At 40.5% G+C, this 14,891-nt stretch overlaps 1 protein-coding gene across 10 annotated transcripts in view; it reads left to right on the top strand.

Moving 5' to 3' along the window:
• The window catches only part of pard3ab (par-3 family cell polarity regulator alpha, b), a 249,552-nt gene that overhangs the window by 182,310 nt on the left and 52,351 nt on the right, over nucleotides 1-14,891 (top strand). For all 10 annotated transcript variants that reach the window (XM_005918019.3, XM_042219040.1, XM_005918020.3 and 7 more), the window contains 2 exons: nucleotides 2,775-2,903; nucleotides 11,350-11,625. In XM_005918019.3, coding sequence (XP_005918081.1) covers nucleotides 2,775-2,903; nucleotides 11,350-11,625 — 405 coding nt within the window. The remainder of the gene's footprint in view (nucleotides 1-2,774; nucleotides 2,904-11,349; nucleotides 11,626-14,891) is intronic.

Consider the following 14,891-nt stretch of genomic DNA (forward strand, 5'->3'; position numbering starts at 1 on the left):
CTTTTCTGTTTGTCTTTTACACTCCATGGTATCAGTATATGCTGTCTTTGGGGTTAGTACTTAGCACAACATTCAAGGGAAGTTGTGTAGATGGTGTGAAAAACTAATTTGCAAAGCATTTTGTCTGTGTTGGGTATTAGATGGTAAAGATGTGACAGGAAGCGGGTCGAACTCTGAGCAGATCGCTCGTTTACCAGAAAGCAGCTTGCTTTTTCTTTAATTTATTTATTCACTCATTTTGTGGAGAAAGTTCACAAGCATTTACCCAGTTGACATGTTATGAGCATATGGATGATGCAACCCCATATTTAACTGTACCCCGGTACTTGGTCCAGCGGTCCTCAACCCCCGGGCCACGGACCGGAGTTGTTTGGTACCGGGCCGCGAGAGTTGAGGCTCGGGTGTGAAATTGATGGTTTTCAGGGTTTTTATCGTTAACTCTGTTTCCCTGGGTCTTTTCCCGTGTTGTAGTTGTGTCTTTTATTTTGAAAGAAATATTCACGCGTTACCATAGCGACCAGAGAGCATTAAGGGGCAGAGAGGAGGATGTTACTCTCAATGTTGGCGCATTTCAGGAGGACGCTGCTAATAAAGTTACACATTTACACATTGAATTCACGTTTATTATTATATTTACAAAATACCACAGTTTTTGTCTCGGTCGTATCTTTTTATTTTGTTGTATTTATCCGCGACACCTTAAAGGCCGGTCTGTGAAAATATTGTCTGACATTAAACCGCTCCGTGGCGCAAAAAAGGTTGAGGACTGCTGCTTTAGTTCAGTGGAGCAGAAGTTTGAGCTATGCCTTCCTGTATGATATCACCTTTATAGGTGTAGCTGAACCAGCGTGCGGTATCGAAGCGGTTTCTCCTTTTTTTTAATGTCTGTGAATCTACTGAAACAAGATGCTAGCAGTGTTGCAGTGCAATAGCAGGGACACAGCATTAATCAAAGTACCCTTGGTCATGTTTTTCCTTAGAATTGTACATACAGGAATAAAATCAATGCTACGCTTTAGTTTCACAGTACCTAAAACAGCGTAAGGATATAACTCGCCAGGAGCAGCAGAATATTGTCACATAATTAACCTGAAATATAATTTATATCTGCGATGTTGTATCTTGGGTCAAGCTTTTTAACCAGATGCTTACAGTCCCGCTTTTCCGTCTTGTAGCCATATCAGGAATTTCAGCTCTCGCTCTCAGACTTGCTGTTGTGTACACCGAACATAAACACGCGGCCTCGCTAAAGCTGTGATATTGTGACACTTAGTTTTTATATCACAACAAAATTTATAACTGTATCATCACATATTATGTAATTATGGTATATCTGCTACTAAACTAGTAGAACTATAAACAATATATCAGCGACTTCTTAAAAACGCCACAAACAGAAAGTCTTGGAAAGTCTTTTTCTCTCTCAGTTTATTTATGTTTTTAATGAACTATGACTTTGATCCACATCTTTTATTAATTTCCATACACTTTTTATCATACTCTTCTTTTTTTCATGTCTCATTTCATTGTATTTTTCCACAAAGAGAATTACACGATTCACATGACTTTAATTTAAATTTGCATTATGCATTTTTCTCTCCGGCCTGCATTCATTTATTTTTCTCTCTTACCTTTTCCCCCGCGCGCTGCCGTTTTCTTCTTTCTCTTTTATTTTTCAGTGTTTAACTCACTCCTACACTCTCTCACCTCTGGGTTTATGTGCAGCTTCATTTGCTTGTTTTGTTGGTTCTTGTGCTTCTCTCATCGATTTACTTTTGTATTTACTTTTATTGCTTTCAGTTCTCTTTCTTCTGTATTGATTTCCATGCAAACCACAAATTCACGTACCTGTCATCTAAGTGTTTTTCTTCTTTCTCTTTTGGACTTATATTCAGGCAATTTACACTCATCCTCTTTATTCTTTAAGCGCCCTCTACTTTTGAAGTTTGCACTTTCTTTTTTTCCATCGTTCTTTCTTCTGAAGCTTTCTCACACAGACGCTCACACATTCCTTTCAAGGTAGTCTTTGTGCTCTTCGCCATAGTTTAGTTTTCGGTCTTAATGGTTCATTCAACGAGTTTCTCTTGTGCGTGTTCATTTTTTTCCTCTTGTTCGCTGTCTTCCTCTTTCATTAACACACAGACACACCTCTTTGGTTTTTTCTCAGCGCTGTCTCTTTCGAAGTCGTAGATATTCTCTGCGGACCAATTTCCCTGTGAATAATCACGGCGGTTCATTGTCGAAGCGAGCGTGCTGCCAAAGTCATTTCTTCAACAGGCTGCAGCTTTATACTGAGTCAATCAAGCTGAAATATCTTTGCAGTGCCTCCTATTCGGTGAATCGTCACTCCCTCCCTATGAATATAATTACTGTGATGGGCTGCGTCTACGCCTTCTCCACAACTTTAAAAGAACTGAATTGGGTTTGAATTTGTGAGAGCTACTTTTCAAATGCTTCATTTGTGGGCTTGATTAACTGTTAAGTCGTAGCAGTGGGCTGTTTTTGTGATCGCAGACAACATTTCAGCCGTATTGGTAAAAGTCGGGTTATTGTCAAGGTTCTGGCAGACACATCTGTGTTTCAGACGACAGTTTTGCATCACATTAGCTGATTAAGAGTTTCTTGAAATTGCACCGTAGCTTCTGACTTTCTGTCTAGTCATGCAACTGCAGCAGTAACTTGTGACGAATCATAATTTGAATACAACAGAAAATATTAAAGTGAAGTATAGCAGCATTAATGAAGTGGTGGATATTAATTGTTTATGTCTTCAGGTTTGGGAAGCACCGAAAGGATGAGCGGCTGGGGGAAAAGATTGATCGTAAAGGCTCCAGCAAGTGGAGGCCAGAGGAGACGCAGGTGTCGGACGAGGAGACCATGAAGATGAGGATGGAGCAAGAAAGGTGAGGCAACTTATGGTTGGATAACGTGATATCGATTCATTAAAATCCTGAATCGATTTTTTTAATATAAATTTATTTTGCCCGAAACGCCAGAATCTCAGGTTAAACCTCACAAAATTTCAACAACCACCAAACAGCTAAACAGTAAATGAGAGCAGGTACACGGATTCTGCACAAAGACGTAAACACAGAGCGCGCACCCGCTGACGGATCGGAATCAGCGAGATGTCGCCTTTCTCACCTGACGGCACGGACACGGTCGGAGCTGAAAGCCGACAGCTCGCTAATTCTGATTTTTCGGAGGAAAAAACAAGATTCAATCCGTGAATCTTGTTTTTTCTCTCTCTGTGTCTGTACTTCAAGAACAGTTTCCCGTCTAAAAATCTGTTTTCTTTATTCGCTTGCTTATTACGCACACGTCTACCGTTGTTTACAGCGCTGTCGGCCGCTGTTTTTTTTTCTTTTACTTACTTCCGACAAGAAAGCCTCATTTCTGCTGTTCAATACTGAACAAATTTAAACTTTTTAAAATTATGCAGAAGTGCAAAATGCTCAGCTGTGTCTCTAATAAAACCGCTGTAACTTTGCTCTGCTTCACTTCAGCAGCATCAGGTAATGTTCATATGTTGATGGTTTTCTTTCGTTTTTGATCTACTGCAGAATATTTTTATGAAATCTCAGGCCAGGAAAGTTGCCTTCATGTTTTTCTGTGTTTTATCTTCAGCTACTTTGACACAAAGGCATCTGTGATGCTTACACCTTTGATAAAGTCTCGCAAGTGTTAGCTTTCTTTTTGTAGATATAAAAACATGGAAATGTACTGATGCATGATCTGAATTATAATATTTCTGACTCTCTGAGGCAAAATTTCCCGGGACCTCGTGAATCGGAATTGAATCGATTCTAGAAATCTGTGACGATACCCAGCCCTAATTACAATATAAAGTGCCTTGAGGCAGCTGTTGTTGTGATTTGGCGCTGTATAAATAAAATTGAACTGAATTGAATTGATAAGTATTTAGCTGAGTCAGCAGTTCAGTGCAGGCGAGTTGAGCTCTTCCTCATTTACATTTATAGACCCAGTTTCTGCAGGGTGAAACACAAAAAGAAAAGATTTGAAACAAACCGTATGTAGAAAAATTCTCAGACGAAGTCTCCTCACTGGGAAAAACATGAATAGTGCCAAACCCAAATTATTCAAAAGTATGTGGACACCATTGTCCACATTTTATACTTTACTGTACTTTTCTCTGGTGCTCAGCTAAGCACGTTATTATAGTTTCAAGGTTCTCTACCTGAACAGTCAATGTTTGAGCATCAGTTCGTTGGACACGTATTGGGGTTTTTTTAGTTTGGAGAATCAGAAGACTGATTCAGAGGGTTCGTTTGGACATGCATCTCACTCACAGCAGCCATCAGGCTTTGGTTCACCTCACTGTTGCCAGCTAAGCAGCTTTGTTGCTAGGCTCAGCCGCTTTTCATACCTGAACCTACAGAAAGTACTGCTTTGCAAAGGTCTCACTGCAGCACTGGAGGCACAGCTCTGTTCAGCAGCGAGCTCATGCTCACAGGTCCCGTGGGTTGCATGGAAAAAAAACACTCGCAGTAATCATTTAACTTGTAAAGATGACTCAAACTGTAGCACAACCATTATCTTTATTACATCTAAAGTTTCAGAGCCCAAAAAAAATGATGGTTGAAGCAGCACGGGATTTTCAGTTTAGTGTGAAAAATCTGAATGAAGCTGCATAAAAATTAATTGAAAGAGCTGCTTTCTCTGTTTAACAGTTTAATAAATCGATCGTCTCTGTGTTTAAATAATGACTACACGGTTAAAGAACCTGTGCCTTCTTTTGCTTTTACTACGTGGGTGCCCAAAACTAAAAAGCCTCAAGTGGCAAGTCCTTTTCCCACTGCAACCCACTCTTTCCTCACCAAAGGAAATGTCAGGCAGGCACAGTGCCAGGTTTTTGGGGGGGGGGCAGCAGTTTATAAATGCCAAGGCCATTACAGCCCTGCCAGCTAATTAAATCCCTTGCTCTTGGTGTAGGGCAAGAGTCATTACTCCCCACAGTTGCTTATTATGAAAATTTGGTTTGTAGTCTTCCTTTGCGCCTGCAGAGCAGATAGTCTAATAATATGATAATGGCTGAGTCTTTATTTTTAATTGGTTTAAAGTTAACGCAAAGGCCACGTCAGATGATTTGGTTGTTATGCTGGATATAGTTAAAAGTTCAGACTGGTCCTTTTGTGTGTTAATCCCGTCCAAGACAGACTCAAGATAGACAAGGCGGACTCACTTTTTCGTTTAATAAGAGATTGCCATACACTGAAAGTAAATACTGGACTCTGTTCAGAGATGAGTACTAGCTACTTATTTCTTGCCCTTAAATATCACAGTCACGTGTGTTTGTTACACACAACTTGGACTATTTAAGCCTGTTCAGGACTCCATTGTGTTATTTCACACGCATAAGAACACGGATGACGCAAATTACACGTAGCCTACTGTAATGCTTTTGCAATAACGTTCTGATTCAAAGTAGATTAAACTGCGTTTGCTTTTATTTCCAACTCTCAGACAAGAGGTGAAGCTTTTTGAGCTCAAAACAGAAGTAGAAGTTTACAGAACTTAGATTTTTTTTGTTGTGCTGTTAAATGAAATGTAGGTTACATTATTTTTAAACTATATTAACCTTGATTTATTAGCATCATAAATGTTGAATTAGTTATCAGCCTATTTCTAGTTGATGAAACATAAGTCTCATTAAAAGTCATACTAGAAATACTTGAAGTAAAGATGGCATGTTGGGGGTTTTTTCCTTAGGTTTTTAGGTTGAGTTGTAGATTCTCAGTTCTCTTTGTTAGTGTGAACAATTTTAGTTGTTTTGAGTTCTTGGGGCCAAAGAGGCAAAAGAAATCTGGCAAAATGGTTACAAGAGAAACCAAAAAATGTCCAGAGAGCAGTAAAAAGTTCCTGTTTGAAGCAGAAAATAAAATAAGATCATAGTATTTCTTAGGTAGGTCAATGTGTTAATTAGTTTATAATGTGTTTGCTCTTAGAGGCACTCCAACCAGGCGTGACTCATCCCTGAACACCCCAAAAGCACAAACACGCTTCTTGTTTATATTTAAGCTGAGAGATGCTGATATTGACCGAGAGATCCCTTGGAGCACATGCTCAGACTGCGGCTACCTTGGTGTTAAACAACGATCCAGTTTGCTCTATTGCCAAGCCGCTCTGCAGAGGTTCCGTTGGGAACTTCGGCACCTCACTGCAGAAGGTATCGATTGACCACTGCCAGAGGCTGTGGTTAATCCAGCTGTGATTGACTAGATGAATGGATTTCCTCACAGGTTTAATTCTCAGGTCTCAAAGGACCCTAGCCCCAAGGCAGACAGACAAACCTTGACAGACAGTTCAGATTGTGCGCTACTGGTGGAGGTTATTTGAAGAAAAGATAAATATACAGGTATGCGAATAACTGTTCAGTAGTGTCATAAATTTGTTACGTTATATTATGTTACTTGATCTAAATCGAATCGTCTTTACTAAAATTACTGTACTCGCAATACTAATGCAAGACCTCATAGTATTGTACTGTTTTACTAGAGCACCTTGCTCTCAGACTTTCTAAAGTTTCTAAAAGTAGACTAGGAGACAGAGCACTCTGTTGTGGAACAAGCTTCCACTTGACACCCTCTGTATAGTAAGATCAGCTTTAAAATGTTCCTTTTTGATAAAGCCTGTAGTTGTCGCTCTGTCAGGTGACCCTGAACCATCGCCTTAGTTATGCTGATGTAGGCTCAGGTTGCTTGGGGTCTTTCCGTGATGCACTGAGCATTTCTTCTCCACTTACATCTTTTCATTCCCTATATACAAATACTGCTTATGGTTACATTTTTTCTGTTTTTTCCTATATTTGTTTTTTTCTCCTTGCTGGCCCTCTGATCATGCTAGAGGTCTTTTCCCCTTTATAATGGAAACCCATCTTCCAACCATCGCTAAGTGCTAGCTCACAGGCTATCGTTTGATTGTTGGGTTTTTTTCCAGATCAGTCCAGATAAACGTTTTTCGTTGGGCAGCACAGCAGGTTTTGCCTTAGCCGTCTGTAGACTAAATCAGATCATGCTCTGACATAACTGTTTTAAACAGCAGTCACATGACCAGAGGTTACAAGTTCAATCTATACCACAGACTTGCTGTATATGAAGTAATTTGTCACAGTGAACTTCCCTTGACCTCAACACTTGCTCAGTACTGCTACTCTTGTTCAAGATGAACAGTGTCAGTCTAAGTGCACACACAGAAGTGTGAATTAAGGATATTTAAGGCATGCATTGTCAAACGCTTTTAGTATTAACCTTCAAAAATCACAAGTGCTTTAAAACCAACTGCAGCTAGTTGTCGCTAAATCATAGAACATTTCCACGTACCCGTGTTATCAATCTAAAAGGTCTTTCAGCAGCCATCTTGTCCTGCTGGACCTTCTCCCTTCATGTATTTCCTGCCTTTCACTGTAGTCTGTCAGTTGTGTCAGCAGTACCGGTAAGAGAACGCTTTATTACACAATGACTACAATAGCACATAATGGACCATTGTTCTGGCTTGATGTGGTAGAAAGGTCACTTGTCAAAAATTTCTTCTACCATAAAATCCCATTCTGCCATTTCTTTACCCTTTTATCTGCCGCCTCTTCCTCTCTTTCTGCTCTACATTGTTTTTATTCCCCCTCTGGGTCTTTTGCCACCTCTCATTGGATTTCTTAATGATTTACTCTACATGGTAAGAGTTCTTTCATCTGTCATTAAGGTTATTTGTTTAAGAGAAACCCTTGTCACATGCAGGTATTTTGGGATTAAGGGTAATGATATGGCGAAGTGTGGTTTTCCTTCCTGTCCCATTTCAGTCAGCGCTGCATTTGTGTTTGTGAAACATTTTAAGTGCTTGTCATGTTGACACAGACAGTCATGGTCTTTGTCTTAAAGTAACATTTCCTGCACTCTTTAAAAGTAATTCAGAAAAGTTGGACACCTTGCTGTTTTCTGGGCAATGACAGCTGTTGGTCATGTATATGTAGCTTATGTAGATGAAAAAAGATGGGTGCAGAAAAACAAAACAAACCCCAACACCACAGCTTGAACTCTCACAGGCTCTGGGGAGGCCAATCCATGATTGATGGCGTTCCACTGTGTGTTTTTTCCTATACTGGTATGCTTTCATTGCGTTGGCAACGTGTTTGGGATCCTTGTCATGCTAAAAAATGAAGCTGTTGCTAATCAGTGACTTTCCAGATGGTTTTGCATGGTGGATCAAAATCTGGCCGTATTTTCCTGTGTTCATAATTCTGTCAGTTTCGACAAGAGCTCCATCTCACCGGCTGAAATGCAGTTCCGGACCATGACAGACCCTCTGTCATGTTTTACAGATGGCTGTAGACATTCACTGTTGGATTGATAACAACTTGAGCCAAAAATGTCCATTGTGGATTCATCACTCTGTGAAACCTCTGGCCACTGATGTCAGTACAGTTCTTGTGTAGTATGACACACCTTGTCAGGGTCCATTATGAATGGCTTCTTCCTTTGAGGCCATTTCTGATGAGTCTTTGGCCAACACGAGATGGATCAACTGAAGGGCCAGGTCATTTCTCAGGTCCTGTGTCACATCTTTGCTGGATTTCTTCATATTTATTAACCCTTTAAAGCCGGTCGGAGCGGGCACGCTCCGTTTTGCATAACTATTTTTAAATCCCTGTAGAACCTGAACCGTGTAAGCTGGCGCAATATTTTTTTTTGCACATGAAACCGGAGAAGTTGTACTTACATCTTATGCCATCAGCTTGTCCTAGCTCATGGTTTCCTTCCACATATAGCTTTGCAAAAATTGCATAAAAAGCGCTTGCAGGAAGAAAAACATAACATTCCAGAAACACACTTTGCCGATCCGATCAGCTGTTCATAAAACTTCCTACATTGAAATAGACGTCAGCGCGAACGATCGCATGTCCGCCATTACCTGCCCGAAACCGGAAGTGAAGTCATTTTCGCGGAAAATGTAGTTTTTTACTTGTAGGCCTTAAAAGCCTATACTGGTGTTTTTAAAAGTCATGTTTGACTTTATGCTTAGAACTCAAATTGCACTGCTTAAAATAGTTTATTTTGATGCACATGCTGTTTTCTTTGCAAATTTGCATCATAGGATTGTTTTTCGTTTTTTCTGCAGTATATAAAAATTGGTGTATCTCAAAAATAAAACTATGAAGACACTCAAAATAAATTTCCTGTTGTTGTAAACTATTTTTTGCAACTTTTTTGTAATTAAAGTTTTGAGGGATAAACCTCTTAAATTTCTCCAAGTAGAAATATATGTAAAAAAACAAAAATGATTTTCAATTTTTTTGTAGTTTATTGCACTTTTTTGCAATTTATGTAATTATTATGGACTTACTACTATGGTAGGTCTTAAAGGGTTAAGAACATGACTCTCATCTGCTGTAAAAAGTCTTTTTTTTGTCTTTGAGGGCTCCAGTTTCCTCAGGGACATACTCCATGCTTTCAGTTAATCGAATGAATACGAGCGGAAAAACCAGCTAACGTGAAAAAAACTAACAAACATTGAAAGACTTTTACAAAACCAAGAGAACTAAGTGGGAAGAATAGTTTTGAAAAAGTCTGACAATGTAAAGGAGGTCTGACTTCCTGGAGGCAAAACGTAAAGATAGTATAGTTTTATCCGTAAGCTCATAAGAATTCAGAGTTTCTTTTTCACACAACACAGCACGAGTGTTTCAATGATGCATCCTCCTAACTCAGCAAGTGGCCTTGTTGACCCATGCAGTGCCTTGTTATGGAAAGGGGCTGCACAGAAAAGGCCGTGCGTTGGATTGGAATGTCTGGCCTTATCTTATCAGCCACTGTGCTTGTGCATACAATCAGTAGTTGCTCCCACTACTTCTGCTGCTGTTGCTGTTTCACTGATGGAAAACAGTTTTTCCTCTGGGTTTAAAGATAGATCCCTCAAGGGCCTCACTTCCTTCTGCGCTATTAGATAATCGCTGAGTCCACAAATAGCAAAGACACAGCGTGCGACTCCACAAGCTTTCAAGTTAAGCTGTTGGAATAAGTGTACGTTTTTGCCACAAATGATTGTCTACCCCCTGACCAGATTCAGTGGGGAGCCGTTGAAACCATCAAGTTCATTAACAGCCTACTTTTTAGTAGTAAAGCATTTCTGCCCACTTGGCCTTGATTTTTTTTCTTCCTTTCTTCTTTTTTTTAACACATTTTGTAGTCTCCGGTAGGGAGCCCTCGTTATTAGTTATTGTTTCATTATGCACACCATGCAATTTTTCTGGAGGAAATGTTTCAGATTTTAGCCCACTGAGTTTTCAGTGCACTTGCACCCCCTACCTTGTCACCACGGCGCCTGTCCCATTCACTTTCCCACTGCCATTAAAAAGAGGCCTGCAGAAAAGAGAGCAGTATGATAATTGGTAGTTGTAAAGCTCTGATAATTGGCAAGGCTGTAATTACGGGGGCTGCGTGATAGGTAGTCCCCCCGCTATAGAAAATAGCGTTGCCAGTTATTCACAAGATAATGGCCTGAAGAGAAAGAGCGAATGTGTGATTTTTGTGTGTGCGTGACAGACAGAAAGATGTCAGATGTGTGTCTGCGTGTGTTGTTGAGGGAGAAAGAAAGAGAAAAGCATGTTAGCTATATATTAGCACTACTCTGTGAATACAAAATGCTTCCCTTGTGCTAGGTGTTATTGGGGGCAAGAGATTGTCATGCATTGTTTATGGTATTATTCAGTGGGGAAAATTGCATAAATAATAGACTCCAGATCTTCTCTCTGTTTTGTAATGGAAAGTTAAAAAGTGCAATAACCAATCAGCAGATGTTACAATGGTTCATCTGGTGTTTTGTTAATGTGACGACTGAGATTTACAGCATCTCTCATCTAGATTGGACACGCTACAGGACTTTTTTTTTTTTTTATATACAAAGAAAAAAGTAAGGCACCATCCCAATTTTCCATGAAGCCCTACATCCGTTCTCTTTTTTTAGTTGCAGTGTGCATTTACAATTTATAGTTGGCTGCTGTCAATGGCCAGTGGAAACCAGACAACTGATCCCTTTTTTTTCTCTTTTTTTTTCACCTTAAAGTTTTAAAAAACAACAACAACAGCCACCAGGCTTCTGCCAGTGGGTCACAATGGATAAACCCATCACCCAATAGTAAATGTATAATAAATACATTTCCTGGTTAGTGGTTTTTTTTTTTTTAACCTTGATTTTTAAGAAAAAATACAAAATGCAACTGATCAGACATTGCCTAGATTTTTACTTGGGATAAACGGCAATATTATGTCTTAATATGATCATTTCAACCACAAGATTGTTATTGGATTTTAATATAAACAACATCATCTTTACTATCAGGATCCAAGCTAAGACCAGAGAGCTGCGGGAGCGTCAGGCCAGGGAACGAGACTACGCTGAGATTCTGGATATAAGTCGATCGCCGGAGAGATCCTCTGAGGAGGACCACCAGTACGCTGGCATCAACCAACTTAACAGCTCCATGGACAGTGGCCATAGTCGCCCCCACAGCCCCCGTGATGAGCACCCTCACATCCATCCACAGCACCAGCACTCCGATACCCTCTACACCCAAGTTAGCAAGGCGCGCAACGAGCGACCTCCGTCTGCAGACAGGTAAGAAGTGAACTGATGCATTTCAAGTGTTTTGTGACTCGTGTGGATTTTATTTCATTTCTCTATTATTTATTTTAGTATTGGCAAAATTAATTCATGAATACCTCTGGAGTCAGATTCCCCCTCAGAAGCCACTTCCCTCTAAGCCAGGTGACGGGCTGCCAGTCACAGTTCAGCAACCTTCTTACCTGTACTTCCAAAGTGCGGCTCACCTGTGGTATTTCAGTAAAAGGTCTGTCCAGGTCTCATTCCGCCTCGCCTCCCCAGCTCTCGTAACTCTGAGGCGGCATTATTGCACAGAGACGGCAGGCTAGCTATCACACCTGGAGGAGAAAATAATCACAGCAACAGAAGGCAGGCGGTAAATGTCAGCTCGCCGACTGCTAGACACCATGAGCTGCTCTCAGGGGGATGTGGGAATACTCGGGGGAGGCAGTGAGTGAATGGAAACCTTTGAATATCTGTCTCTTTTTCTGTCTCTCTTGACCTTTCTACCTCTCTTTCGCTGTCTTTTGTGCTCTTGTTGGTTTCACCTTATTGCCACCTTTTCACTTTTATTGCATTTCCATCATTTTCCTGTCTTCCCACGGACAATACTACCTGAGCTACTGGCAGCTCAAACCTTCGGTCTCATTAATTGAGAGCTGTCAGTCATTTTTAAAATAATCACCCAGGCTTGACATAAAGAGCCTCTTTGTCATTGACACTGTTTTGTTTCTGTAGAGCAGCCAAATGGCACCACGAGACTCCCCCGCATAACCAAACGCCAACTCCACAGCAAAGAGCAAACAAAAGCCAGATTGTTTTAAAAATCATGCAGGTCGTCAGAAGCAGAGTTCTCAGCACTGCACGCCGGTGCTGAGCTGCTCCCCAATCCTGCTCCGATCGATGAACGCGGAGATTCGTGGCCCTAAGATGGATTTGGGGAACTTGAAGCAAATTGAGGAAAACCTGCTGTGCAGCAGAAACGTAGTCTGTGCGGGCAAGTAGCTCCACAGCTGAATGAATGGGTTTGTCTTCCTTGTGGTTTTCACGCATCCCCAGATGACCTCAGCAGCCTGTGTCTACTTCAAGAGTGCCGTAGCACGTATCGATTCATAATTCATTGTGCTGCTGTTGTCACTGCACACTTCCCTCCTTTTTTATTTTTTGTGCAGTCCCTGATGTGGCACTGTATTAAGGCATGCAGATGCACAACAGAAGATGATATACTAGCATTACAGATACGAAGCCTTATTTAATTAGGTGATGGAATTCACCCGTGATTTAGGCTTTAATCATCATCATCTTATTAAAATCTGTAGCCATTTCACTCATTTACCACATAAGCAATTAATGAGGTTTTTTCTCCTCCCTCTCACTCAGACTACTGGGATTTTCTTAGTTTAATACCTCTTAGAGATGGGGAAGCATGAGTTTTGTGGAAATGCTGCTGCAGTTTAGGATCGGAGACAGGCAAATGGATTAGGCTGAAATAATTTTAATAAGCAGATTTTTTTGAAAATTAAATCTCTTTCATCAAGCAAAGATTTTAAGTCTTTACTACTTACAAATATGGAAATATAAGGATTTTCTGATTGTTTCTTTGTAAAGTTGAGTGTGGAGATTCTGGACCGTGAAAGCAAGTTAAGGGCAAAATTGTGATGGAAAGTTTGCGTGTTCTTACAAATAAAACTATGAATCAATTTGTAAAGAGACGGTCACATTTGTCAACAAATAAGGAATTAAAACGACAAATACATCCCTAAAATCATGCTCACAAAGCTTTTTTCGTTGTTGTCTCTAAGACATCACTGTTTTAAAAGAGACGTGACTCATTTGGACATCAATGTAACCAATATTGGTCTCTTCTGATAATGTAAGTGGCTCTGGCAGGTTTCAGAGCAAATAATAAAGTCTTTCCTTGCTTCAATAAAGAATTTTCTATAATTTTGCACATAGCTGATACACTGTTTCTTTTCATAATGTCCTCCTAGCTACCTATTCTCCCCCAGAACACTTGCTCTTTTCAGGAAGCTTTGATTACAGCAGTGTAGCAGCCGGGGACACAAACGTCTGAAAGATATTGTGTTCCTTTCTCATCTCCCCCGAGTATTAGAAGAATATACCTTTTGAGAGATTCGGGAAGCACGTTTCCTGTTTCCTGTCTGCCCCCTCTGCTGAACAGGAAGTGAATTAGATCCTGCAACGCCAAGCACATCGGGGTGGGTGGTAGAGTGTGTGCGTGGGGGGGCTCTCACCTGACAGAGGGGGGGGTTTGTTATTGTGGGATTCAAATGGCAGTGTGAGCTGATATCAGAGCTTGAGGATTGTGGAGATTTAATCAAAGCAATAACATGTCCTTAGAAGCAGGCAGTGAAGGAAAATGTTATTTTTCCTCCAACATTAACACTTCTCTCTAAAATGGCACGCGTGTGAAAGGTTTCATTGTAGTCAGCGTAAATGCTCGACGTGCACAGGATGTCGCTCTGTGTTGCGTTCGCTGTTTTTACATCGTTCAAACCAGGAAACTGTTTATTTGCTTGAGAAAAGCAGATTGATCTCTGACCATCTGTTAAGTTGTGCCCATTACACGCCCCAAATCATGGCTTTCAAAATGTCACAGTTGTGTTTTCTGCTTTTGTTGGTGCCGCGATGTTGTGACTGTCACAAGATTATGACTCGCAGTAAAACTGAAGAAGACAAAGCTGTGGCAGAGCGATCTAGGTTCAGCATGTTACATAAATATAATAATTATCTTTGCATGGTATCCTTTTTAACATGGCTACATTTTGATTTGCACTGAAAACACAAAGCACAAATTAAAACGCCGATCTCTGCGAAAACCATAAGATGCAGAGCAAAAACAGAACTGCATGCATCGCAATGCTAAAGTATGTAAACGTGCATAAAAAAGAGCATAATAAATCATGTGAATGTTCATGTGAGGCATGAAAATAATGTGTTGCAGTAGTCTATACGAGGCCTGCCAGCTACAGTATGGTAACCTTTATCCCAGTTGTTCTTCAAGTCACAGAATAACACAATGATTGACAGGCCATAAGACTAATAATAACACAAAAAGGGGCAAAACAGCTTAAATACAAGGCAACACGACACCGAACAAGACACAAGTCTTCCTTTTTCCTGTTACCACTGTTCCTTCTGCTGCTACTAATAGTTGCTGATCATCAGCATTGTCACCTTGATCTTCCCAAAACATGTTATCCAAACGGGTTCTAGCCAAAAGGAAATTCATCTGTAACCTCGTCTGTCACTTTGAACAC

This window comes from Haplochromis burtoni, unplaced genomic scaffold (genome assembly GCF_018398535.1).
Source record: "Haplochromis burtoni strain Fernald_Lab_line unplaced genomic scaffold, NCSU_Asbu1 Contig_27, whole genome shotgun sequence".
NCBI lineage: Eukaryota > Metazoa > Chordata > Actinopteri > Cichliformes > Cichlidae > Haplochromis > Haplochromis burtoni.